Source organism: Oncorhynchus keta, chromosome 23, assembly GCF_023373465.1.
Source record: "Oncorhynchus keta strain PuntledgeMale-10-30-2019 chromosome 23, Oket_V2, whole genome shotgun sequence".
Taxonomy (NCBI): domain Eukaryota; kingdom Metazoa; phylum Chordata; class Actinopteri; order Salmoniformes; family Salmonidae; genus Oncorhynchus; species Oncorhynchus keta.
This window is the reverse complement of record NC_068443.1, coordinates 13,031,412-13,059,283: the sequence shown is the minus strand read 5'-3', so window position 1 is coordinate 13,059,283 and position 27,872 is coordinate 13,031,412. Positions and strand designations below refer to the sequence as shown.

The 27,872-nt window shown below is 44.1% G+C and overlaps 1 protein-coding gene across 1 annotated transcript in view; it reads left to right on the top strand.

Annotated features, from left to right (window-relative positions):
• Positions 1-604: 604 nt before the first annotated feature.
• LOC118402489 (protein unc-13 homolog A-like) overlaps positions 605-27,872 on the top strand; it is a 113,744-nt gene continuing 86,476 nt past the window's right edge. The window contains exons 1-3 of the mRNA XM_052477407.1: positions 605-932; positions 15,147-15,176; positions 16,072-16,171. Of these exons, the coding sequence (XP_052333367.1) occupies positions 911-932; positions 15,147-15,176; positions 16,072-16,171 (152 nt within the window). The 5' untranslated portion in view covers positions 605-910. The remainder of the gene's footprint in view (positions 933-15,146; positions 15,177-16,071; positions 16,172-27,872) is intronic.

Below are 27,872 nucleotides of genomic sequence, written 5' to 3'. Positions count from 1 at the left end.
TGTGGGACCAGGTATGGAGAGCTATAGTAATTTAACAAAGCATAAAATCACATTTTTGGGTTTGTTTTGTCCTTTAATTCTACTTTTCTAGTCTAATCGGTAACATAGAAATGTTAAAATACCAAATTACTTTTAATTAATATCCTTATGTAGTCGATAAGGATAAGTAGTCAATGATGAATCAAAACTCAGAGTTAGATATAGATGACAATGAAATGTTCTTGCCCAGGGCACCAGATGTGCTAAGTCTGGCCGTGACTCATTGGCTAGAGTCAGTCCCTGATTCGAAGGGAAGGTTAAAAACCAGCAGTGCTGTAGACCTTGAGGTACGAATTTGAATCACCCTGGACTACAGGAAGCAGTGGGCAGCACTAGAATAATAATCATGTTTTTCTCGAAAGTGATACAGTCCAGTACTGACAAGCACACTCCTCTTCCCCCCTGCTCCCTTCTTTGAGTACCGGAAGGAGAGACTCCCTACTCGGTCCGTGATCATCAGAGATGTATCGTGGCCCCTAGCCTATGCCTCCCCGCTGCAGCTGGTTCGCGTCACATTAAATGTGACGTCACGCGGCGCGGAGCTGTCCTCGCGCTGGTGCTGAAACAAGATGGCTGTGCGCGCGAGAGGAGCGGAGGAGAGCTGAGGGATGCAGAGACAGCGAGAGAGACGGCAAAGTGAGAGGAGCCTTTCAACAGCAAAATAAATAGCCATATCCGTGAAGAACGCACGGAGTCCCTTGTAATTATGTCTTCGAATAGATTTTATGTCCACTATGGCAATATTTAGCTTATGTTTAGACGTACATCTGTAGCCTACACCGGGAGGTAACTGAGGAGTAGCCAAGCGAAGCAGTGAAGACCCAGCCGGCCGGTAGAGGACAGCCGGGGACGCTCAGCGCTGCTGTCAGAGATGTCCCTGCTCTGTGTCGGAGGTAAGAGGACATCAACATTATTATTACTATTATTATTATCATTATTATTATTATTATAATACCATTACAGTGTTACATTTCATAGGAATGTATATTTCATTTGATGTGAATGTTCTATATTGTAGGATACCAGCATCTATCCATATTCAGTGATTCACTCATCTGTTTTTATTACCTCAGCTGTAGTGCTGAATGGCCAGTAACCCTATGACCATGGAAGCCTATTATGTTGGAGTAGCTCAAATAGGGATAATGAGATACATAGGAAGACGTAGCCTATAGCCAAATATCTCACCTTCTTCACGTGAAAGACGTTTTTCTGATGACAGAGAGTAACGTGTTTTTTTCAAGGGTGTCAATCTGCTTTCTATGGTGGGACAAGATCATTTTGCTAAGTGTGCTTGAAATGCAGTCAAATTTAACAAAAGTCACACTTCAGAATAAAGTAACCAGAATAGTAGGCTAAAAGCTTATGTATTTAGCTATAAGTAAGTTATCAATTATTCTCACTGACAACAGACTGAAGAGCTACTGTAGGCTATGTCTTGTCGTGAACATTTAAACATGTAATGATCAAAATATAAAAATGTAGACACGTGTTTCTGATTAATACTGCAGCTATCTATAGCACCGTTTTCCACAGACACTGTTGCAGCTGTGTGTTGCGTGCCATGCCAGTTCATGCGTGGGCGGTCAGTGTAGCAAGAAAAGGATAGCCCCTGCCGCACTGCTGCCGCGTTGAACGAGCCTCCCTCGGTTGTGAGGGAATCCTAGGGGGGTGTTCGCGTCAGGTCGTGCCGTCTGTAGGCTAAAATGTGACATTTCCCTGTCGTGCCGCGTCACCTCATCACGCCCAGTTCCGAGATAGGCAGCTATGTTGTCATTGTTTCCGAAAAACCTAAATAATTATTCATCAGATAATTCCTTCTAAACGAATTAGCCTAAGCGGCATGGCCCACTAAGTCACTGCACATCCATGTAGTCGAGGTTTCATTCGACGTGTTATTAATTTCTAAACACACAATGCTCAGGATGTCATAGACAAGGAGACTTTGTGGAGAGCGCTTTTCATTTTTCTATTACATCACAGGCATGCCTTGCATGGTGTGGCTGTTGCTATTTCTGGAGCTAGAGAGAGAAATGTTTGTTTGTTCATCAAACCAGATCTCATCTAGTGTCGCAATACATGCATGATGGTGCCCAGCAGCAGCAGTGGTAATATTCATATGTGTACCTCGAGGTCCACAGCACTGCTGGGTTTCATCTTTCCCATCTACTCAAGAGCTGATGATTCAGACCTGAGACAATACCAGATGACTGAGAGAAAGCTCTTTCCTATCAGTGACATGAACCATCAGTTAACAACCAGGAAGAGAAGATAAACCAGCAGTGCTGTTCCCTGCTGCAGACCTTGAAGTGGTGAATTCCAATAGCACTGATGCAAGCTTCAAGATTCTGTCAGAATAATACTAGCCTTTAATTCATCCTTGGGGGTCTGGTGGTAGCTGGGAATTTCACAGTGACAGGTCAAGTGGAACGGTTCATCCCACTGGGGTCCTCTCTAAAGTCCTCTGTCCGTCTTCATAACTCCACAATAAATAAATCAAAGACAGTTGTCAAACATGGGTCTGTCCAGATAAGGTCGCTGTAAAATCTCTGTGGCTACATGCAGCTGTCTTCCCTGCTCAATGTCTGAGTCTGTGTGTGAAAATGTGTTGTTGCACTGAGAGAGTACAATCTACCTGACCCCAAAACCATGGTAGCCTAATGAGCTATTGGAATCGACTTGACTCCAAGACCATGGGAGCCTAATGAGCTAATGGAATCTACCTGACTCCAAGACCATGGTAGCCTAATGAGCTAATGGAATCTACCTGACTCCAAGACCATGGTAGCCTAATGAGCTAATGGAATCTACCTGACTCCAAGAACATGGTAGCCTAATGAGCTATTGGAATCGACTTGACTCCAAGACCATGGGAGCCTAATGAGCTAATGGAATCTACCTGACTCCAAGACCATGGTAGCCTAATGAGCTAATGGAATCTACCTGACTCCAAGACCATGGTAGCCTAATGAGCTAATGGAATCTACCTGACTCCAAGAACATGGTAGCCTAATGAGCTAATGGAATCTACCTGACTCCAAGACCATGGTAGTCTAATGAGCTAATGGAATCTACCTGACCTCAAGACCATGGTAGTCTAATGAGCTAATGGAATCTACCTGACTCCAAGACCATGGTAGTCTAATGAGCTAATGGAATCTACCTGACTCCAAGACCATGGTAGTCTAATGAGCTAATGGAATCTACCTGACTCCAAGACCATGGTAGCCTAATGAGCTAATGGAATCTACCTGACTCCAAGACCATGGTAGCTAATGGAATGTACCTGACCCCAAGACCGTGTTAGCCTAACGAGCTAATGGAATCTACCTGACTCCAAGACCATGGTAGCCTAACGAGCTAATGGAATCTACCTGACTCCAAGACCATGGTAGCCTAACGAGCTAATGGAATCTACCTGACTCCAAGACCATGGTAGCCTAACGAGCTAATGGAATCTACCTGACTCCAAGACCATGGTAGCTAATGGAATGTACCTGACTCCAAGACCATGGTAGCCTAACGAGCTAATGGAATCTACCTGACTCCAAGACCATGGTAGCTAATGGAATCTACCTGACTCCAAGACCATGGTAGCTAATGGAATGTACCTGACTCCAAGACCATGGTAGCCTAACGAGCTAATGGAATCTACCTGACTCCAAGACCATGGTAGCCTAACGAGCTAATGGAATCTACCTGACTCCAAGACCATGGTAGCCTAACGAGCTAATGGAATCTACCTGACTCCAAGACCATGGTAGTCTAATGAGCTAATGGAATCTACCTGACTCCAAGACCATGGTAGCCTAACGAGCTAATGGAATCTACCTGACTCCAAGACCATGGTAGTCTAATGAGCTAATGGAATCTACCTGACTCCAAGACCATGGTAGCCTAATGAGCTAATGGAATCTACCTGACTCCAAGACCATGGTAGCCTAACGAGCTAATGGAATCTACCTGACTCCAAGACCATGGTAGCCTAACGAGCTAATGGAATCTACCCGACTCCAAGACTGCGGGAGCCTCTGTGTGCAGACTGTGTGCGTGTATGTATCAGTGTGTGCATGCACGTGTATTGTTTGTGGGTGGAGGTTCCTCCTTGAATAATTTACATGGGCAGATATTTATGATTGAGTTATTAAACATTAGCTCCCTGCCTTTCTACAATCTAATTTCTTTCCCATTGATCTTCCTCATGTACTGATTTTACCTGAGCTGTTTCTAGTCCTGCTGGAAGAACAAAATCAACCACTGTTTTCATCTGCAGCCACAAATCAGACGTGTGTTTAGCTATGAAAAAAGCCATGTTTACATTGATTCTCCCCTTTCACTTCATTATTGAATGGTTTAATTAGCAGTGCTGCCTGGAAGAGGGACAACGGGGATAGAATTTGGATATGAATTTCAGGTTTAAAAAACTGGATCTATTTCAGATATTCCGCCTGCCTGGGAAGGAAATGGAGGTTCAATCATTCAAAGCCCACTGGGCTTAAACATCGTTTCAACAATTTGTCAACGTATTTTGACAAGGAATCTACGTAGAAAATACATTGAATTTGAAAAAAGTTATCAACTGCTGTTGAGGGTGGAATTTCAACCACAGGATGTCATCATTGTAACAAATGTTCATAGGCAAAACTTGTTTCAAAGCTACAAATGCAACATTTTATACATCAGCTATTCAACATATCCACTATCAGAAAATAAATGATAGTCTGGGGAGCATCTCCTACTGGAGAGTTATAGCTACAGATATTCATATGGTCTCCCATCCAGGGTTTAAACCAAGCCCAGCGTAGCTTGATATTTGACAACGGCTAATATCAATGTGCTTTGATGAGAATTCCTAAAGAGCAATTTCTTAAACCTCTAGAGTCTAAGCCTTAAAAATGTATTAAAAAAGGATCAGCTAAACATTGAATTTGTCATTACTGCTATGAGCCAATGGAAAAGCATCCAACAACACATTCACTATATGGAACAGTCAAAAAATCTAAAATAACTTTGTTTTGAAGTGTCTGTCCTGTATCTGAAAGATAGATCCCCTTATTTTAGGCACTAAACTATCTCCATATATACAGTATTTAACACGACTCTAGGCTTGTGGGCGTCCTAAATGGAGAAACCATCGTGAGAGTCACAGCTTTCCAAAGAGGTGTCAAATTAGTGGGTAGCCCAGACCATTGGTTGGCAGAAGAGGCTGTACTGGTTATATAGTGTAGCAGGTTCAAGGGTGTGGTTTCCATGTCACCAAGTTCAATAACCAAACATGCACACGGAGCACAACTAGAATGCAAACAGGGAGTTTATTAGGGAGTTTTGCACACTAGGGAAAAGGGGGTAATTCACCAACCATTTCACAGTCCAATCCATTCTCATCATCCGTTCTCCAGGGGTAATCCTAAAACTCAGGTCCTCAGCCAATCCAGTTGTGTGGGGGTGGTCAGACAGTCCAGGTCACAACGGGTACACACACAGTTAATTCGCTTACTCATCACAACACAAACTTCCCTCTACATTTTCTGCCCCGCTGTGCGGGCCGCTTCCTCTTTTATTCCCCATGCTCCCTGGCTTAGTGATCCACAGGCTCATCTCGTTGGGGCAGGAAGTCCATTAAGGCTCAGGGGTGGAGCCAGCGGGCTGCAAGACATCTCCCTTCAATGACCACTCCCCTCACCTCTCCCTGCCGTGTGCCACAATAGTGACAGTTCAAGTGGAACGGTTCATCCCACTGAGGTCCTCTCTAAAGTCCTCTGTCTGTCTTCAGAACTCCGCAATAAATAAATCAAAGACAGTTGTCAAACATGGGCCTGTCCAGATAAGGTCGCTGTAGAATCTCTGTGGCTCTGAGTACAATACAACTGACCCCAAGACCATGGTAGCCTAATGAGCTAATGGAATCTACCTGACCCCAAGACCGTGGTAGCCTAATGAGCTAATGGAATCTACCTGACCCCAAGACCGTGGTAGCCTAATGAGCTAATAGAATCTACCTGACCCCAAGACCGTGGTAGCCTAATGAGCTAATGGAATCTACCTGACTCCAAGAACATGGTAGCCTAATGAGCTAATGGAATCTACCTGACCCCAATGCTGTGGTAGTCTATTGAGCTAATGGAATCTACCTGACACCAAGACTGTGGTAGTCTAATGAGCTAATGGAATCTACCTGACCCCAAGGCTGTGGTAGTCTAATGAGCTAATGGAATCTACCTGACCCCAAGACCGTGGTAGTCTAATGAGATAATGGAATCTACCTGACCCGAAGACCGTGGTAGTCTAATGAGCTAATATAATCTACCTGACCCCAATACCATGGTAGCCAGTAAACTCCACATATACAGTACTTCCAAACATTTTTTAAACTGGTTTCCTGGGGATCTTTAGATGAGTATTGTGAGGCTTGTGAGCATCCTAGAGCAAAACGGAGAACACCATTGTGTTCGTGAGACTCTCAGCTTACCACATAGTTGTGAATAGGTCGCCCAAACCTTTCGGACGCTACAGACAGAAGTTGGCAGAAGAGGCTGTACCAACTTAGAACAAAATTAAGTCTCATCTTTCAATAGTTTCTGGGCCAAACCGTTTGAATGCTACAGACGTTTTCGTGACAAGATCGATTTTCCGGATGTCTCATGGTTTGACAAACATCGCTCTAGCTCTACCACCTTTCCCCGCAGATGCGGAAGGGCGATATCGGCGGATGCGATAGATTGAGGAGCAGCCATGCAATAAAACAGATATCTTTATCTTAAACAGATGGATTTTGATGGGGATTTTTTATTATGTTGTTTAGATTTCTGTAGGGGCGGGGAAGTTGTAGGTCAAGGGTTAATAACTGCATATATTCACTGTTGCAATCAAAATCCTTCCAAAGGATAGGTTTAACAGAGCAGGTGAAATGTAATCAAAAGTCATATAGTATCACACAGACTATTAAGGCCTACAGTATGTAGCATTTGCAAAGTCATCAACAGCAATTGTTTCAATTCAACCCAGGGTTCAACTAAAAATTAACAACACAAAGTATTGTCCATGTAGGTCAAGCTTTGGTTCATTTCAAAGGTATTTTGAAATGTCTTCTCATGAATCATTAAAATGTTGGATTCATGTCTCCATTTTAAAGAATACGACTAAATCTAATCCAACTTTAAATGCACTTCAAATCAAGTTTGATCTGATGTAGTCCTATTCTTTAATGTTGATTCTTGGTTGAGATGGAGATGTGAATCCAACATATCAATTATTCATTTGTAGACAAACTAAGTCAGTGCCACAACATGTACATCTCCTTCAAATATTGATATTTGGTTGCGTTGATAACCAAACACAATTCAATATCACTTTTGCAATACAGTAAATAGCCTATTAACTTGTTGACAGGTAAACAAATAATATGTTGGATTCAGGTCTGCAACTGAGCCAAATATAAAGGTTAAATAACAGGATTAAAACAGTGGCAGCATTAGATATCCTTTAAATGTCGATATATAACCGAACACACAATTCAATAATACTTTTGTAATACAGTAAAAAGCCTAAAGTTAAGGCTTTCTTACAAACAGATGTAACAGTATTTATTCACCTTTAAAATGAGTAACATCATCCATGGCCACATGTTGAGGTTAGCCTACTGTAACTATGAATGTCTTCTTATGTCGTCATAGAGAGCACGCATGTTCAAGATAGCATACAGCGGTCGCAGGTCTGTGGAGATCTTCACTATTGCTGTAATAATCTGTGCAGAATCTCAAACAGCATTGATCACTTGCACCATGTACTTTGTAATCTCAACTGCAATCCAGGTAATTTGGTTCTGCTATTAGATGAAGCACAGTGAAAACATATTTAATTGTTGTATAAATACAAAACATCTGACATTGTATTCCCATTTGAACTTTGTTGTGCTTTTAAATGGTTAAAAGCACAGTGATAACACATTTAGATGACAACTCAACCAAAAATACATTGTTTTTCCTTTGGAATTTGGTTGTGTTTTTATATTGAACTAGAATATAAACACAACATGCAACAATTTCAAAGATCTTACTGATTTACAGTTCATATGAGGAAATCAGTCAATTTAAAGGAATTCATTAGGCCCTAATCTATGGATTTCACATAACTAGGAATACAGATATGCATCAGTTGGTCACAGAAACCCCCCCAAAAAGGTAAGGGTGTGAATCAGAAAACCAGTCAGTATCTGGTGTGATCACCATTTGCCTCATGCAGCGTGACACATCTCCTTCACAATAGAATTGATCAGGCTGTTTATTGTGGCCTGTGGAATGTTGTCCCACTCCTCTACAATGGCTGTGCGAAGTTGGTGGATATTGGCAGGAACAGGAACACGCTGTCGTACACGTACGCATCCCAAACATGCTCAATGGGTGACATGTCTGGTGAGTATGCAGGCCATATAAGAATTGGGACATTTTCAACTTCCAGGAAGTGTGTACAGATCTTTGGGGCATGGGGCCGTGCATTATCATGCTGAAACAATAGGTGATGGTGACGGATGAATGGCCTCAAGATCTCGTCACTGTATCTCTGTGCTGTTAAATTGCCATCAATAAAATGCAATTGTGTTTGTTGTCCATAGCTTATTCCTGTCCATACAGTAACCCCACCACCACCATGGGGTACTCTGTTTACAACGTTGACATCAGCAAACTGCTCGCCCACACATCGTCATACACGTGGCCTGCGGTTGTGAGGCTGGTTGGACGTACTGCCAAATTCTCTAAAACTATGTTGGAGGCAGTTTACATTAGATAAGTGAACATTCAATTATCTGGTAACAGCTCTGGTGGACATTCCTGCAGTCAGCATGCCAATTGCCCGTTCTGTCAAAACCTGAGGCATTGTGTTGTCTGACAAAACTGCACATTTTTTAGTGTCCTTTTATCATCCCATGTACAAGGTGCACCTGTGTAATTATCCACCTGTGTTTAATCAGCTTCTTGATATGCCACCCCTGTCTGAATTGATTATCTTGGCAAAGGAGAAATGCTCACTAACAGGGAGGTAAAAAAAAATGTGTGCACAGCATTTGAGAAAACATATTTTTTGTGCAACATTTCTGGGATGTTTTATTTCAGTTCATGAAACATGGGACCAAGACTTTACATGTTTTGTTCAGTGTAGATGGTTGAAAGCATAGTGATAACACATTGGGAATTCAACAAACTTCTAGCTGACTTTTTGAGGGGTGAATAAAGATTGAAATCTCATTGATCAACGTCTCTACCAAATATTACCCAAATGTCCACATTGAAATGGCGTTGTTTGCCCAGTGGGAGGTGATTCTTTGTTTAAAACAACATGATGAAGAAGATAAAGAATAGCTTCAGTTCTTCACCCACACAACATAGGGCTACAGGCAGGGAGGTACACGTACTTCAGCCTCCTTTACATAATACACTAACTTCATGGGTATTCCAGTAAGGCTCACTCATCACTATTTTAGTGTGTGTGTGTGCTTGTGCGTGTGTGTGTGTGTGTGTGTGTGCTTGTGTGTAGAATGCCTCTTCTCTCTTAGTCAGGGAATTTCACGTGTCGTCTTTTCTCCTTTCCTCCATTGTCATGGAGACTTGGGCCAGGCAGGCAGGCTTCTAGAAAGTATTATGGGCTGTGCAGGTGGGGGTTGTTGAATATTAAAACTCGCTGTGGATGCAATATGACTGTGTGTGTGTGTCTGTGTGTGTGTGTGTGTGTGACTGTGTGTGTGTGTCTGTGTGTGTGTGGCCTCAGACCCATACGAAACATACTTGATGTATTTCTGAGCACCTCCAACACGTATGAAACCTACTAATGGTCTAATTACTTCAGACAGAAATGAAAGTAGATGCGTTGGTCGGGGAGGATGGGTCGACATAATCCGTGACGTCAACAAATCCAAAGGTTGGGTGTTCGAGTCACGCAGGGGACAACTGTAGGATTTTAGCAAACCCTTCCCCTAACCTTTATTCTAAACTTAACCCACTTCACCTAACCTTTTACGTAAACAATCCTTTGTCGTTAGTTATCCTAACCACCAACGTAAATTCTCCCAGTCATTTTCCTTTGTTGTTACAGCGCAATAATCACCCAGGTCTGAGTGAAAGACGTATTTTTTTATATTTCTTTCACCTTGATTTAACCAGGTAGGCTAGTTGAGAACACCTTTATTTAACCAGGTAGGCTAGTTGAGAACACCTTTATTTAACCAGGTAGGCTAGTTGAGAACACCTTTATTTAACCAGGTAGGCTAGTTGAGAACACCTTTATTTAACCAGGTAGGCTAGTTGAGAACACCTTTATTTAACCAGGTAGGCTAGTTGAGAACACCTTTATTTAACCAGGTAGGCTAGTTGAGAACACCTTTATTTAACCAGGTAGGCTAGTTGAGAACACCTTTATTTAACCAGGTAGGCTAGTTGAGAACACCTTTATTTAACCAGGTAGGCTAGTTGAGAACACCTTTATTTAACCAGGTAGGCTAGTTGAGAACACCTTTATTTAACCAGGTAGGCTAGTTGAGAACACCTTTATTTAACCAGGTAGGCTAGTTGAGAACACCTTTATTTAACCAGGTAAGCTAGTTGTAGAACAAGTACTCATTTACAACTGTGACCTGGCCAAGATAATGCATAGCAGATTGACACATACAACAACACAGAGTTACACATGGAATAAACAAACATACAGTCAATAATACAGTAGAAAAAAAGAAAAAAGTCTATATACAGTGTGTGCAAGTAAGTTAAGATAAGGGAGGTAAGGCAATAAATAGGCCATGGTGGCGAAGTAATTACAATATAGCAATTAAACACTGGAATGGTAGGATGTGCAGAAGATGACTGTGCAAGTAGAGATACTGCGGTGCAAAGGAGCAGGATAAATAAATAAATACAGTATGGGGGTGAGATAGTTGGATGGGCAGTTTACAGATGGGCTATGTACAGGTGCAGTGATCTGTGAGCTGCTCTGACAGCTGGTGCTTAAAGCTAGTGAGGGAGATATGAGTCTCCAGCTTCAGTGATTTATGCAATTCGTTCCAATCATTGGCAGTAGAGAACTGGAAGGAAAGGCACCCAAAGGAGGAATTGGCTTTGGGGGTAACTAGTGAAATATACCTGCTGGAGCACGTGCTACGGGTGGGTGCTGCTATGGTGACCAGTGAGCTGAGATAAGGCGGGGGTTTACCTAGCAAAGACTTGTAGATGACCTGGAGCCAGTGGATTTGGCGACGAGTATGAAGCGAGGGCCAGCCAACAAGAGCGTACAGGTCGCAGTGGACTGCATCCAATTTGTTGAGTAGAGTGTTGGAGGCTATTTTATAAATGACATCGCCGAAGTCGGGGATGGGTAGGATGGTCAGTTTTACGAGGGTATGTTTGGCAGCATGAGTGAAGGATGCTTTGTTGCAAAATAGGTAGCCAATTCTAGATTTAATTTTGGATTGGAGATGCTTAATGTGAGTCTGGAAGGAGAGTTTACAGTCTAGCCAGACACCTAGGTATTTGTAGTGGTCCACGTACTCTAAGTCAGAACCATCCAGAGTAGTGCATGCATTTAGTTTTATTTGCATTTAAGAGCAGTTGGAGGCCACAGAAGGAGAGTTGTATGGCATTGAAGCTCATCTGGATGTTAGTTAGCACAGTGTCCAAAGAAGGGTCGGAAGTATACAGAATGGTGTCGTCTGCGTAGAGGTGGAACAGAGAATCACCAGCAGCAAGAGCGATATCATTGATGTATACAGAGAAGAGAGTCGGCCCGAGAATTGAACCCTGTGGCACCCCCGTAGACACTGCCAGAGGTCCGGACAACAGGCCCTCCGATTTGACACACTGAACTCTATCAGAGAAGTAGTTGGTGAAACAGGCGAGGCAATCATTTGAGAAACCAAGGCTGTTGAGTCTGCCAATAAAAATGTGGTGATTGACAGAGTCGAAAGCCTTGGCCAGGTCGATGAATACGGCTGCACAGTAATGTCTCTTATCAATGGCGGTTATGATATCGTTTAGGATAATACTAAGCATCCTCCAATTCGTTTGCTATGGTACAACTAGGTAAAACGTATGAAACTACACGTCCTTTGATACTACATGTCCTTTTATTCGTATGATATTGTACAACCGCTATACCTTTCATAATGTAACGTATAGAATAACAGGAATTCCCCCAAGACTACATTGGTCTGTGTGTGTGTGGGTAGGGAAAGTGTAGGGCATTAACTATGCAGGCATGAGTTACGTCAGAGCTGTTTAAACAGTACTGCAGAGGGATAGAGTGGGCGTTATAGAGACAAAACCACAAAATATATTCAACCCACACTCAGAATAGGATAACAGGATGTGTTTCTTTATTACAAAAAAACACACACACATTTGGCATTATAGCCTTAATTGAAACAACCCTTTGAGAGGGATGCCGAAAATGCCAAAATATATAGTTATTTTAAAATATATAACTTTTTATTGCACTTCTGTTGTCCTTCAAGAGGCTAGTGACTGTAACTGGTTTGCACAGTGTAGATGATTCACATGGACTGCAAGGTAGGAACACATATTCTCCCCTTCTCCAATATGACAAGTCTCTGTACAGTGCTCAGAGAATCAGCACGTCCACCTTCTGTCTCTACTGCAACACCACTGTGGATAACACACCACAGGCCAGTCATACTAGTGGAGCCTCCTCCTATGGCTGAGTTCCAAATGGCACACTATTCCCTACATAGTGCACTCCTTTTGACCAGGGCTATAGGGGAAATAGGGTGTAGGTAAATAGGGTGCCATTTAGGACACAGACTATGAGAGTGCACTACAGCCTCTGCTATATAGTAAGTGGTTTGCTGCATGTTAATGCTTCTGTCTATGTGTGTGATTGGTATAAGAAATGGTATGGGTTTTGAAAAGGACAATTGTTCTGGCAACAAAATGTGTCAATACTTGGACTTAATACTACATCCACTTAAATGGACGAATGCTAAATGCTAATGCTAATAGTGTACAATTGAGAAGTGAAAGTAAGGTACAAACAGATCCTCTGATAAGTAGGTCGACTATGAAACAAATCATATATATATAGTAAACAAAACATCAGATTAACAAATGAAGAACTCACTTTGGTCCAGAAGACAACAGGACCGTGGTAGCCTAACCAGCTAATGTCCTCAGATGGTGGCAACCATCACGGCCAGCCACAGACCTTTTGTGCTCAAACAAAAAAAAAAGTGCACCCAACATTTTTGGGGGCCACAACCGCAGTCACAGATTCGCTGGCAAATTATCACCTTTATTATTTAGATACATAGAATAGATGTCTTAATGGCAAATTTAATTACACAAATAAATAACATTTAGTATCAAATGTGTAAGTCTTAGTCACTTTACTAATAGCAATAACAATAACAAAATAATAATAAAATATTCTAAAACTCTGATGAGTAAAATATTTTGCACAACTATTTTGAATTTGAATAAACGCTGCACTATTTAACAATTAACCAACACAATGAAAACAGAAGATTGGGAAAAATACTGTAACCTATCATGACTATATGCAACCCAACTCCATCTGTTTCCACTATGTATCCTACCTGGCTGAAACTTTGATCTAGTGGAATAAGTATTGAGGAGCATCAAATCAAATCAAATGTATTAGTCACATACACAGTTTACAGCATGTATGTGCAAGCTCCCTCACCAATGCAGTACATGACTCAATAAAAACAACTATAATGAGCCCTCTGTGGAAAGATGAGACTCTCGCGACCACGATGGTGTTCTCCGTTCTTCTCTACGACTCCCACAAGCGTCTTGGGACCCGTCTGAAGTCGGTAAAGCCAATCTGCCAACTTCTGTTTCTAGTTTCTGAACATGTTTGGGCTACACACTCATATGGCCCCTCTGTGGAATTGTGAGACTCTCACAAACACCTAGTTGTAGGTTGTTTTGCTCTAGGACACCAACAGGCTCACAAGACTCATCTGAAGGTCTCCCGGTACCAGTGGGAAACAATGATGGAAGTACAGTATATATGGAGACTGTTCAGTCCCAAAAATAAGGGCTTAAATACGTGAATACGTCCTGATCTTTCTTATACCTCTCAGATATAGGACAGACAATTTCAAACAAACTTCCTTTACATTTTGGGGGGGGGACTATCTGTTGTTCAATGTTAAAGCCAATTTATGCTTTATACGAATATGTGGTCGGAGGCGCCGTATCGATGGCGTGACGCAATTGCGGAGCCTCCGGAGGCATGCAGAGTCCAAATTGAGCTCCGTATCGCATCACTGTGCACCTTTCAAATTCTGTAACAATGCGAGGGCTCTGTCTAGCTCCACATTAACATGATTGGTTGACGGTAGGTGACGACGGGAGGTCCTATATAAACACAAACTCACTTCCTTTGCAACTTCCTTCACAACAGCTCTATAGACTATAGACAACAGGACCGTTGTATGAATGCCCTGACTTCTGCAGAGGCCGTATCACCATAAATGCTGCATGGCCAATGCAGACCACAGATTAACCCTGCAGCGCCTTGTATTCAATGTGTTTGTATGGGCTAATAGCAGTAAGGTCAAAAAATGTAACAGAAAAATGTTGTATATATGTATTTTTATACTTCTAAATCAAATAGCAACATGATTATTGAAATGATGTTCTTAAAACAATTCCATATTGCTTAGTAAAACAAGTTTTCACACGTACAGGAAATCGGATGGAATTATATCACCATCCAACTTTCCAGAGATCCAGAGAAATTATCCAACATGAGAACTGCCCAAAAAACAGGGTTGTCACTAGTTACCACAGCCACAATGTTATAAACGTTCCTATTTCTACAACGTATTTTCTTAAAATGTCATTTTAAACCTAGCCCCAACCTTAACCACACTGCTAATCTTATGCCTAACCCTAACCTTAAATAATATTTTATAGACAGTTTTTACTTTGCGGTTGTGGTAACTAGTGACAACCACAAAACAGGAAACTGGAACCCATTTTGGAGGTTAACAGCTCCAGCATGTTATGTTCTGTATGTAAGAGTTCTGTCGACAGATGGTGTTGCCCTGTGTGACTGTGTTCCTCTCTATGTTTTCACAGTGAAGAAAGCCAAGCTGGATGGAGCCCAAGGTATGTGCTGCTGGGAACCTGGAAATAGAATAGACAAAACAGGACTGGGTTGGGGAAAACTTGCTAGCTATGTTTTATAGGGACAGGAGTTTACCTGATCATGTGTGGCTGGTCAGGTCAAGTGCAGAGGAAAAACTCCTGCCCTGGTCCTAGATCTGTGTTTCAGCCAACTTCTCTGACTAGAGTTCTTATATGGAGCACAGATAAATTCAGTTCTTTCACTCTCTACCCCTCACAGATAAATTCAGTTCTTTCACTCTCTACCCCTCACAGATAAATTCAGTTCTTTCACTTTCTACCTCTCACAGATAAATTCAGTTCTTTCACTCTCTACCTCTCACAGATAAATGCAGTTCTTTCACTCTCTACCCTTTCACAGATAAATCCAGTTCTTTCACTCTCTACCCTTCACAGATAAATTCAGTTCTTTCACTCTCTACCCCTCACAGATAAATTCAGTTCTTTCACTCTCTACCCCTCACAGATAAATTCAGTTCTTTCACTTTCTACCTCTCACAGATAAATTCAGTTCTTTCACTCTCTACCTCTCACAGATAAATGCAGTTCTTTCACTCTCTACCCTTTCACAGATAAATCCAGTTCTTTCACTCTCTATCCTTCACAGATAAATTCAATTAGCTATTTTTCTCCCTCACAGATAAATTCTGTTCTTTATCACTCTACCTCTCACAGAGTAATTCAGATATTTCTGACTCTACCCCTCACAGAGTAATTCAGATATTTCTGACTCTACCCCTCACAGAGTAATTCAGATATTTCTGACTCTACCCCTCACAGAGTAATTCAGATATTTCTCACTCTACCCCTCACAGAGAAGTTCAGTTGTTTCTCTCCCTCACAGAGTAATTCAGGTCTTTCTCTCTCTCACTCACAGAGAAGTTCAACACGTATGTGACCCTGAAGGTGCAAAATGTGAAGAGCACGACCATCGCTGTCCGGGGAAGCCTGCCCAGCTGGGAGCAGGACTTCATGTTGTGAGTCCTCTCTCTTTCTAAGACTTCATCTCCCTCTCTTCGCCATTCTCTACTTTCTCTACTATTTCCTTTTTTGTCACTCCTTCACGTCTCTGAATTCCTCTTACATCGACCTCCATCTTTCTTTATCCTCTTTATTGTTTAATGTCTTTCCATCAGTTTATCTCTACCTCCTTTTCCCTCCTGCTCCCTCATCTGTTATTTCATCTCTTCTCCCTCGGTACCGCTATCACTCACTCCTCCTCCCTCTCCACATGGACTTCCTCCCAGTTCCTCTCACTCTATCTCTCTCTCTCCTCCTTATCCTCTTCCTCCCAGATCCTCTCTTTATCTCTCTCTCCTCCTTATCCTCTTCCTACCAGATCCTCTCTCTCTCTCTCCTCCTTATCTGCTTCCTACAAGCTCCTCTCTCTCCTCCTTATCCTCTTCCTACCAGCTCCTCTCTCTCCTCCTTATCATCTTCCTCCCTGCTCCTTTCTCTCTCCTCTCCTCCTTATCCTCTTTCTCCCAGCTTCTCTCTCTCTCTCTCTCTCTCCTCCTTATCCTCTTCCTCCCAGCTCTTCACATTCTCTCTCTTCTCCTCCTTCTTCCTCCCAGCTCCTCTCTTTCTCTTTCTCCTCCTTATCCTCTTCCTCCCAGCTATTTTCTCTCTCTCCTCTCCTCCTAATCCTCTTCTTCCCAGCTCCTCTCTCCTCCTTATCATCTTCCTCCCTGCTCCTTTCTCTCTCCTATCCTCCTTATCCTCTTCCTCCCAGCCCCTCTCTCTATCTCTCTCCTCCATATCCTCTTCCTCCCAGCCCCTCTCTCTATCTCTCTCCTCCTTATCCTCTTCCTCCCAGCTCCTCTCTCTCTCGCCTCCTTATCATTTTCCTCCCAGCCCGCTCTCTCCTCCTTATCCTCTTCCACCCAGCCCCTCTCCCTATCTCTCTCCTCCTTATCCTCTTCCTCCCAGCTCCCCCCTCTCTCTCCTCCTTATCCTCTTCCTAACCAGCTCCTCTCTCTCACCTCCTTATCCTTTTCCTCCCAGCTCCTGTCTCCTCTCCCCTTATCCTCTTCTTCCAAGCTCCTCTCTCTCCTCCTTATCTTCTTCCTCCCAGCTCCTCTCTCTCCTCTCCTCCTTATCCTCTTCCTCCCAGCTCATCTCTCTCTCTCAACTCTCCCCCTTATCCTCTTCTTCCCAGCTCCTCTCTCTCTCAACTCTCCCCCTTATCCTCTTCTTCCCAGCTCCTCTCTCTCTCAACTCTCCCCCTTATCCTCTTCTTCCCAGCTCCTCTCTCTCTCAACTCTCCCCCTTATCCTCTTATTCCCAGCTCCTCTCTCTCTCAACTCTCCCCCTTATCCTCTTCTTCCCAGCTCCTCTCTATCTCAACTCTCCCCCTTATCCTCTTCTTCCCAGCTCCTCTCTCTCTCAACTCTCCCCCTTATCCTCTTCTTCCCAGCTCCTCTCTCTCTCTCAACTCTCCCCCTTATTCTCTTCTTCCCAGCTCCTCTCTCTCTCCTCCTTATCTTCTTCATCCCAGCTCCTCTCTTTCTCCTCCTTATCCTCTTCATCCCAGCTCCTCTCTCTCTCCTCCTTATCCTCTTCATCCCAGCTCCTCTCTCTCTCCTCCTTATCCTCTTCTTCCCAGCTCCTCTCTCTCTCTCAACTCTCCCCCTTATTCTCTTCTTCCCAGCTCCTCTCTCTCTCCTCCTTATCCTCTTCATCCCAGCTCCTCTCTCTCTCCTCATTATCCTCTTCATCCCAGCTCCTCTCTCTCTCCTCCTTATCCCCTTCTTCCCAGCTCCTCTCTCTCAACTCTCCCCCTTATCCTCTTCATCCCAGCTCCTCTCTCTCTCCTCCTTATCCTCTTCATCCCAGCTCCTCTCTCTCTCCTCCTTATCCTCTTCATCCCAGCTCCTCTCTCTCTCCTCCTTATCCTCTTCATCCCAGCTCCTCTCTCTCTCCTCCTTATCCTCTTCATCCCAGCTCCTCTCTCTCTCCTCCTTATCCTCTTCATCCCAGCTCCTCTCTCTCTCCTCCTTATCCTCTTCATCCCAGCTCCTCTCTCTCTCCTCCTTATCCTCTTCATCCCAGCTCCTCTCTCTCTCCTCCTTATCCTCTTCCTCCCCCGTTGCTTCTTGATCTCTTACTTGCTCCCTTCTTCCTCCTCCTTTTTGTCCTCCTACTGTTCCCTTATCTTCCCTCGTCTTTCTCTTCCTCCCCTATCATTACATAACCATCTCCTACAGTACAAAACCATCTCCTACATTACATAACCATCTCCTACAGTACAAAACCATCTCCTACATTACATAACCATCTCCTACATTACATAACCATCTCCTACATTACATAACCATATCCTACATTACATAACCATCTCCTACAGTACAAAACCATCTCCTACATTACATAACCATCTCCTACATTACATAACCATCTCCTACATTACATAACCATCTCCTACATTACAAAACCATCTCCTACATTACATAACCATATCCTACATTACATAACCATATCCTACATTACATAACCATCTCCTACATTACATAACCATCTCCTACAGTACAAAACCATCTCCTACAGTACAAAACCATCTCCTACATTACATAACCATCTCCTAGATTACCTGACCATCTCCTACATTACATAACCATATCCATTACATAACCATATCCTACATTACATAACCATCTCCTACATTACATAACCATATCCTACATTACATAACCATATCCTACAGTACATAACCATATCCTACATTACATAACCATATCCTACAGTACATAACCATATCCTACAGTACATACCATATCCTACATTACATAACCATATCCCACATTACATAACCATATCCTACATTACATAACCATATCCCACATTACATAACCATATCCTACATTACATAACCATATCCTACATTACATAACCATCTCCTACATTACATAACCATATCCTACATTACATAACCATATCCTACAGTACATAACCATCTCCTACATTACATAACCATATCCTACATTACATAACCATATCCTACATTACATAACCATCTCCTACATTACATAACCATCTCCTACAGTACAAAACCATCTCCTACATTACATAACCATCTCCTACATTACATAACCATCTCCTACATTACATAACCATCTCCTACATTACAAAACCATCTCCTACATTACATAACCATATCCTACATTACATAACCATATCCTACATTACATAACCATCTCCTAGCTGACTTACTAACAGTGTGCTTGTCAGCGAATGTGGATGGTGAAAGTGTGCCAGTGAGTGTATACTAGTTTGACTGGGGAGTAGTGTGGTAGCCAGTGAGTGTATACTAGTTTGACTGTTGAGTAGTGTGGTAGCCAGTGAGTGTATACTAGTTTGACTGGTGAGTAGTGTGGTAGCCAGTGAGTGTGTACTAGTTTGACTGGTGAGTAGTGTGGTAGCCAGTGAGTGTGTACTAGTTTGACTGGTGAGTAGTGTGGTAGCCAGTGAGTGTATACTAGTTTGACTGGTGAGTAGTGTGGTAGCCAGTGAGTGTATACTAGTTTGACTGGTGAGTAGTGTGGTAGCCAGTGAGTGTGTACTAGTTTGACTGGTGAGTAGTGTGGTAGCCAGTGAGTGTGTACTAGTTTGACTGGTGAGTAGTGTGGTAGCCAGTGAGTGTATACTAGTTTGACTGGTGAGTAGTGTGGTAGCCAGTGAGTGTGTACTAGTTTGACTGGTGAGTAGTGTGGTAGCCAGTGAGTGTATACTAGTTTGACTGGTGAGTAGTGTGGTATGCCAGTGAGTGTATACTAGTTTGACTGGTGAGTAGTGTGGTAGCCAATGAGTGTGTACTAGTTTGACTGGTGAGTAGTGTGGTAGCCAGTGAGTGTATACTAGTTTGACTGGTGAGTAGTGTGGTAGCCAGTGAGTGTATACTAGTTTGACTGGTGAGTAGTGTGGTAGCCAGTGAGTGTGTACTAGTTTGACTGGTGAGTAGTGTGGTAGCCAGTGAGTGTATACTAGTTTGACTGGTGAGTAGTGTGGTAGCCAGTGAGTGTGTACTAGTTTGACTGTTGAGTAGTTGAGCCAGTGAGTGTATACTAGTTTGACTGGTGAGTAGTGTGGTAGCCAGTGAGTGTGTACTAGTTTGACTGGTGAGTAGTGTGGTAGCCAGTGAGTGTGTACTAGTTTGACTGGTGAGTAGTGTGGTAGCCAGTGAGTGTGTACTAGTTTGACTGCTGAGTAGTGTGGTAGCCAGTGAGTGTATACTAGTTTGACTGGTGAGTAGTGTGGTAGCCAGTGAGTGTGTACTAGTTTGACTGGTGAGTTGTGTGGTAGCCAGTGAGTGTGTACTAGTTTGACTGGTGAGTAGTGTGGTAGCCAGTGAGTGTGTACTAGTTTGACTGGTGAGTAGTGTGGTAGCCAGTGAGTGTGTACTAGTTTGACTGGTGAGTAGTGTGGTAGCCAGTGAGTGTGTACTAGTTTGACTGGTGAGTAGTGTGGTAGCCAGTGAGTGTGTACTAGTTTGACTGGTGAGTAGTGTGGTAGCCAGTGAGTGTGTACTAGTTTGACTGGTGAGTAGTGTGATAGCCAGTGAGTGTATACTAGTTTGACCGGTGAGTAGTGTGGTAGCCAGTGAGTGTATACTAGTTTGACTGTTGAGTAGTGTGGTAGCCAGTGAGTGTGTACTAGTTTGACTGGTGAGTAGTGTGGTAGCCAGTGAGTGTGTACTAGTTTGACTGGTGAGTAGTGTGGTAGCCAGTGAGTGTGTACTAGTTTGACTGGTGAGTAGTGTGGTAGCCAGTGAGTGTATACTAGTTTGACTGGTGAGTAGTGTGGTAGCCAGTGAGTGTGTACTAGTTTGACTGGTGAGTAGTGTGGTAGCCAGTGAGTGTATACTAGTTTGACTGGTGAGTAGTGTGGTAGCCAGTGAGTGTATACTAGTTTGACTGGTGAGTAGTGTGGTAGCCAGTGAGTGTATACTAGTTTGACTGTTGAGTAGTGTGGTAGCCAGTGAGTGTGTACTAGTTTGACTGGTGAGTAGTGTGGTAGCCAGTGAGTGTATACTAGTTTGACAAGGTAAAAATCTGTCATTCTGTCCCTCAACGAGGCAGTTAACCCACAGTTCCTAGGCCGTCATTGAAAATCAGAATTTGTTCTTAACTGACTTGCCTGGTTAAATAAAGATATAATGAAAAAATAAAAACTAGTGGGTTATGAAACATGCAGCAGTAGGCAGGTTGGTTGACTGCAGAGTAGTGTCCGGGGGGGTGCTGGTGTGATGGTGCGAGGCGTTTGGCATTGTAACAGTGATGAACCACAGAAGATCTTAGCTATGACTCAGATCCCTCTGTAATGGCTTCCAGTCTCCTCCCTAAACCTCAGACCCCTCTGTAATGGCTTCCAGTCTCCTCCCTAAACCTCAGACCCCTCTGTAATGGCTTCCAGTCTCCTCCCTAAAACTCAGACCCCTCTGTAATGGCTTCCAGTCTCCTCCCTAAACCTCAGACCCCTCTGTAATGGCTTCCAGTCTCCTCCCTAAAACTCAGACCCTCTGTAATGGCTTCCAGTCTCCTCCCTAAAACTCAGACCCCTCTGTAATGGCTTCCAGTCTCCTCCCTAAAACTCAGACCCCTCTGTAATGGCTTCCAGTCTCCTCCCTAAAACTCAGACCCCTCTGTAATGGCTTCCAGTCTCCTCCCTAAAACTCAGATCCCTCTGTAATGGCTTCCAGTCTCCTCCCTAAAACTCAGATCCCTCTGTAATGGCTTCCAGTCTCCTCCCTAAAACTCAGATCCCTCTGTAATGGCTTCCAGTCTCCTCCCTAAAACTCAGACCCCTCTGTAATGGCTTCCAGTCTCCTCCCTAAAACTCAGACCCCTCTGTAATGGCTTCCAGTCTCCTCCCTAAAACTCAGACCCCTCTGTAATGGCTTCCAGTCTCCTCCCTAAAACTCAGATCCCTCTGTAATGGCTTCCAGTCTCCTCCCTAAAACTCAGACCCCTCTGTAATGGCTTCCAGTCTCCTCCCTAAAACTCAGATCCCTCTGTAATGGCTTCCAGTCTCCTCCCTAAAACTCAGATCCCTCATGGACCCTAAAACTCAGACCCCTCTGTAATGGCTTCCAGTCTCCTCCCTAAAACTCAGATCCCTCTGTAATGGCTTCCAGTCTCCTCCCTAAAACTCAGATCCCTCTGTAATGGCTTCCAGTCTCCTCCCTAAAACTCAGATCCCTCTGTAATGGCTTCCAGTCTCCTCCCTAAAACTCAGATCCCTCTGTAATGGCTTCCAGTCTCCTCCCTAAAACTCAGACCCCTCTGTAATGGCTTCCAGTCTCCTCCCTAAAACTCAGATCCCTCTGTAATGGCTTCCAGTCTCCTCCCTAAAACTCAGATCCCTCTGTAATGGCTTCCAGTCTCCTCCCTAAAACTCAGACCCCTCTGTAATGGCTTCCAGTCTCCTCCCTAAAACTCAGACCCCTCTGTAATGGCTTCCAGTCTCCTCCCTAAACCTCAGACCCCTCTGTAATGGCTTCCAGTCTCCTCCCTAAAACTCAGACCCCTCTGTAATGGCTTCCAGTCTCCTCCCTAAAACTCAGACCCCTCTGTAATGGCTTCCAGTCTCCTCCCTAAAACTCAGACCCCTCTGTAATGGCTTCCAGTCTCCTCCCTAAAACTCAGACCCCTCTGTAATGGCTTCCAGTCTCCTCCCTAAAACTCAGAACTCCCTAAAACTCAGATCCCTCTGTAATGGCTTCCAGTCTCCTCCCTAAAACTCAGACCCTCTGTAATGGCTTCCAGTCTCCTCCCCTAAAACTCAGACCCCTCTGTAATGGCTTCCAGTCTCCTCCCTAAAACTCAGACCCCTCTGTAATGGCTTCCAGTCTCCTCCCTAAAACTCAGACCCCTCTGTAGTGGCTTCCAGTCTCCTCCCTAAAACTCAGACCCCTCTGTAATGGCTTCCAGTCTCCTCCCTAAAACTCAGACCCCTCTGTAATGGCTTCCAGTCTCCTCCCTAAAACTCAGATCCCTCTGTAATGGCTTCCAGTCTCCTCCCTAAAACTCAGACCCCTCTGTAATGGCTTCCAGTCTCCTCCCTAAAACTCAGACCCCTCTGTAATGGCTTCCAGTCTCCTCCCTAAAACTCAGATCCCTCTGTAATGGCTTCCAGTCTCCTCCCTAAAACTCAGACCCCTCTGTAATGGCTTCCAGTCTCCTCCCTAAAACTCAGATCCCTCTGTAATGGCTTCCAGTCTCCTCCCTAAAACTCAGACCCCTCTGTAATGGCTTCCAGTCTCCTCCCTAAACCTCAGACCCCTCTGTAATGGCTTCCAGTCTCCTCCCTAAAACTCAGATCCCTCTGTAGTGGCTTCCAGTCTCCTCCCTAAAACTCAGACCCCTCTGTAATGGCTTCCAGTCTCCTCCCTAAACCTCAGACCCCTCTGTAATGGCTTCCAGTCTCCTCCCTAAAACTCAGACCCCTCTGTAATGGCTTCCAGTCTCCTCCCTAAAACTCAGACCCCTCTGTAATGGCTTCCAGTCTCCTCCCTAAAACTCAGATCCCTCTGTAGTGGCTTCCAGTCTCCTCCCTAAAACTCAGACCCCTCTGTAATGGCTTCCAGTCTCCTCCCTAAAACTCAGACCCCTCTGTAATGGCTTCCAGTCTCCTCCCTAAAACTCAGATCCCTCTGTAATGGCTTCCAGTCTCCTCCCTAAAACTCAGACCCCTCTGTAATGGCTTCCAGTCTCCTCCCTAAAACTCAGACCCCTCTGTAATGGCTTCCAGTCTCCTCCCTAAAACTCAGATCCCTCTGTAATGGCTTCCAGTCTCCTCCCTAAAACTCAGACCCCTCTGTAATGGCTTCCAGTCTCCTCCCTAAAACTCAGATCCCTCAGATCCCTCCCCCTTTGCTGACCACGACTCCATTTTGCTGATCCCTGCCTACAGGCAGAAATTAAAACAAGAGGCTCCCACGCTGAGGTCTGTCCAACGCTGGTCAGACCAAGCTCTCCTCAAGACCTTCCAAAACTCAGATGGGAATATTGACCGCTGATTCTGTTCATTAGAACGTGGATGTCGTTCCCAGTAGCAACGATAAAAACATTCCCTAACCAACCGTGGATTGATGGCAGCAGAGCGCGAACCACTGCTTTTAATCAGAGCAAGGTGCATGACTGAATACAAACAGTCTATTCCTCCCTATTAAAAAACTCAGTACAGAGACAAAGTGGAATCTCCTCAACGGCTCAGACACAAGAGGCATGTGGCAGGGTCTACAGTCAATCACGGACTACAAGATGAAATCCAGCCCAGTCACGGACCAGGATGTCTTGCTCCCAGGCAGACTAAATAACGTTTTTGCCCGCTTTGAGGACAATACAGTGCCACTGACACGGCCTGCAACGGAAACATGCGGTCTCTCCTTCACTAAAGCCGAGGTGAGTAAGACCCTGTTAACCCTGTAAGGCTGCAGGCCCAGACGGCATCCCCAGTCCCTCCCATAAAACGGTGTGTTTACGGACATTCAATCAATCCCTATACCAGTCTGCTGTTCCCACATGCTTCAAGAGGGCCACCATTGTTCCTGTTCCCCTGAGCTAAAAAACTTCCGTCATCATGAAGTGCTTTGAGAGACTAGTCAAGGACCATATCACCTCCACCCTACCTGACACCTAGACCCACTCCAATTTGCTTACCGCCCAAGTCTCCTCCCTAAATCTCACTGCCCTAACCCACCTGGACAAGAGGAATACCTATGTGAGAATGCTGTTCATCGACTACAGCTCGGCATTCAACACCATAGTACCCTCCAAGCTCGTCATCAAGCTCGAGACCCTGGGTCTCGACCCCGCCCTGTGCAACTGGGTACTGGACTTCCTGACGGGCCGCCCCAGTCTCCTCCCTGAAACGGGGGGCCCCAGAGGGTGCGTTCTGAGCCCTCTCCTGTACTCCCTGTACTGGCTTCCGTCTCCCTCAATCATCAAGTTTCAGTGGTAGGCCCAACAACGACGAGACGGCCTACAGGGAGGAGGTGAGGGCCCTAGTGTGGTTCAGAAAATAACCTCACACTAAAACTCAACAAAACTAAGGAGATGATTGTGGACTTCAGGAAACAGCAGAGGGTACATCGATGGAACAGTAGTGGAGAGGGTAGCTAGTTTTAAGTTCCTCGGCATACACATCACAGACAAACTGAATTGGTCCACTCACACTGAAGCTCAGAGCAGCCCTCAACCTCAGGAGGCTAATGGCTTGTCACCAGTCTCAAACTCCCTAAGAACTCAGATCCCCTATCACCGCCTGTAATGGCCCTCAACCTTCCAGTGAGGACTCAACGCATCCCTAAAACTCAGGACACCTACACCACCCTGTACAGGAAGGCCATAAAGATCATCAGGTCAACCACCCGAACCACTGCCTCCCTATCATCCAAAGGCGAGGTCAGTACAGGTGCATCCTGGGACCTGAAAAACAGCTTCTATCTCAAGGCCATCAGACTGTTAAACAGCCACCACTAACAGTGAGTGGCTGCTAAACACTGTCATTGACACTGACCCAACTCCAGCCATTTTAATAATGGGAATTGATGGGAATTATGTAAATATATCACTAGCCACTTTAAACAATGCTACCTTATATAATGTTACTTACCCTACATTATTCATCTCATATGCATATGTATATAAACATCAGACTGCCCTATGTAACACATGTATCACTAGCCACTTTAACTATGCCCTTTGTTTACTTTGTCTCACTCATCTCATATGTAAAACTCAGACCCTACTGTATGCTGCTCTGTACCATCACTCATTCATATATCCTTATGTACATATTCCTTATCCCCTTACACTGTGTATAAACAGTAGTTTTGGAATTGTTAGTTAGATTACTTGTTGGTTATCCTGCATTGTCGGAACTGGCATTTAACATCTGCTAACCATGTGTATGTGACAAATAAAATTTGATTTGATTTGATTTGATTTGAATGGCTTCCAGTCTCCTCCCTAAAACTCAGACCCCTCTGTAATGGCTTCCAGTCTCCTCCCTAAACCTCAGACCCCTCTGTAATGGCTTCCAGTCTCCTCCCTAAAACTCAGATCCCTCTGTAATGGCTTCCAGTCTCCTCCCTAAAACTCAGACCCCTCTGTAATGGCTTCCAGTCTCCTCCTAAAACTCAGATCCCTCTGTAATGGCTTCCAGTCTCCTCCCTAAAACTCAGACCCTCTGTAATGGCTTCCAGTCTCCTCCCTAAAACTCAGATCCCTCTGTAATGGCTTCCAGTCTCCTCCCTAAAACTCAGATCCCTCTGTAATGGCTTCCAGTCTCCTCCCTAAAACTCAGATCCCTCTGTAATGGCTTCCAGTCTCCTCCCTAAAACTCAGACCCCTCTGTAATGGCTTCCAGTCTCCTCCCTAAACCTCAGACCCCTCTGTAATGGCTTCCAGTCTCCTCCCTAAAACTCAGACCCCTCTGTAATGGCTTCCAGTCTCCTCCCTAAAACTCAGATCCCTCTGTAGTGGCTTCCAGTCTCCTCCCTAAAACTCAGACCCCTCTGTAATGGCTTCCAGTCTCCTCCCTAAAACTCAGACCCCTCTGTAATGGCTTCCAGTCTCCTCCCTAAAACTCAGACCCCTCTGTAATGGCTTCCAGTCTCCTCCCTAAAACTCAGACCCCTATGTAATGGCTTCCAGTCTCCTCCCACAGTTACAGGCACTAATCAAAATTACACTTTTCTTAAAAAGAGTCACTACTCAGACAGGAAATCTTGCCTCCGTCTTTTTAAAATAAAGGTAGACTCAGCGATATGACATAGATGCAGAAAATAAAGAGCATAGTCGGTCACCCCAAAAACATTTACAGTTGAAGTCGGAAGTTTACAAACACTTAGGTTGGAGTCATTAAAACTTGTTTTTCAACCACTCCACAAATGTCTTGTTAACAAACTATAGTTTTGGCAAGTCGGTTAGTACATCTACTTTGTGCATGACACAAGTCATTTTTCCAACAATTGTTTACAGACAGATTATTTCACTTATAATTCACTGTATCACAATTCCAGTGGGTCAGAAGTTTACATACACTAAGTTGACTGTGCCTTTAAACAGCTTGGAAAATTCCAGAAAATGATGTCATGGCTTTAGAAGCTTCTGATAGGCTAATTGACATAATTTGAGTCAATTGGAGGTGTACCTGTGGATGTATTTCAAGGCCTACTCGGTGCCTCTTTGCTTGACATCATGGGAAAATCAAAAGAAATCAGCCAAGACCTCAGAAAAAATGTGTAGACCTCCACAAGTCTGGTTCATCCTTGGGAGCAATTCCCAAACCCCTGAAGGTACCATGTTCATCTGTACAAACAATAGTACGCAAGTATCAACACCATAGGACCATGCAGCTGTCATACCAATCAAGAAGGAGATGCATTCTGTCTCCTAGAGATGGACGTACTTTGGTGTGGAAAGTGCAAATCAATCCCAGAACAACAGCAAAGGACCTTGTGAAGATGCTGGAGGAAACGGGTACAAAAGTATCTATATCCACAGTAAAACGAGTCCTATCAAGACATAACCTGAAAGGCTGCCCAGCAAGGATGAAGCCACTGCTCCAAAACCGCCATAAAAAAGCCAGACTACGGTTTGCAACTGCACATGGGGACAAAGATCATACTTTTTGGAGAAATGTCCTCTCGTCTGATGAAATAAAAATAGAACTGTT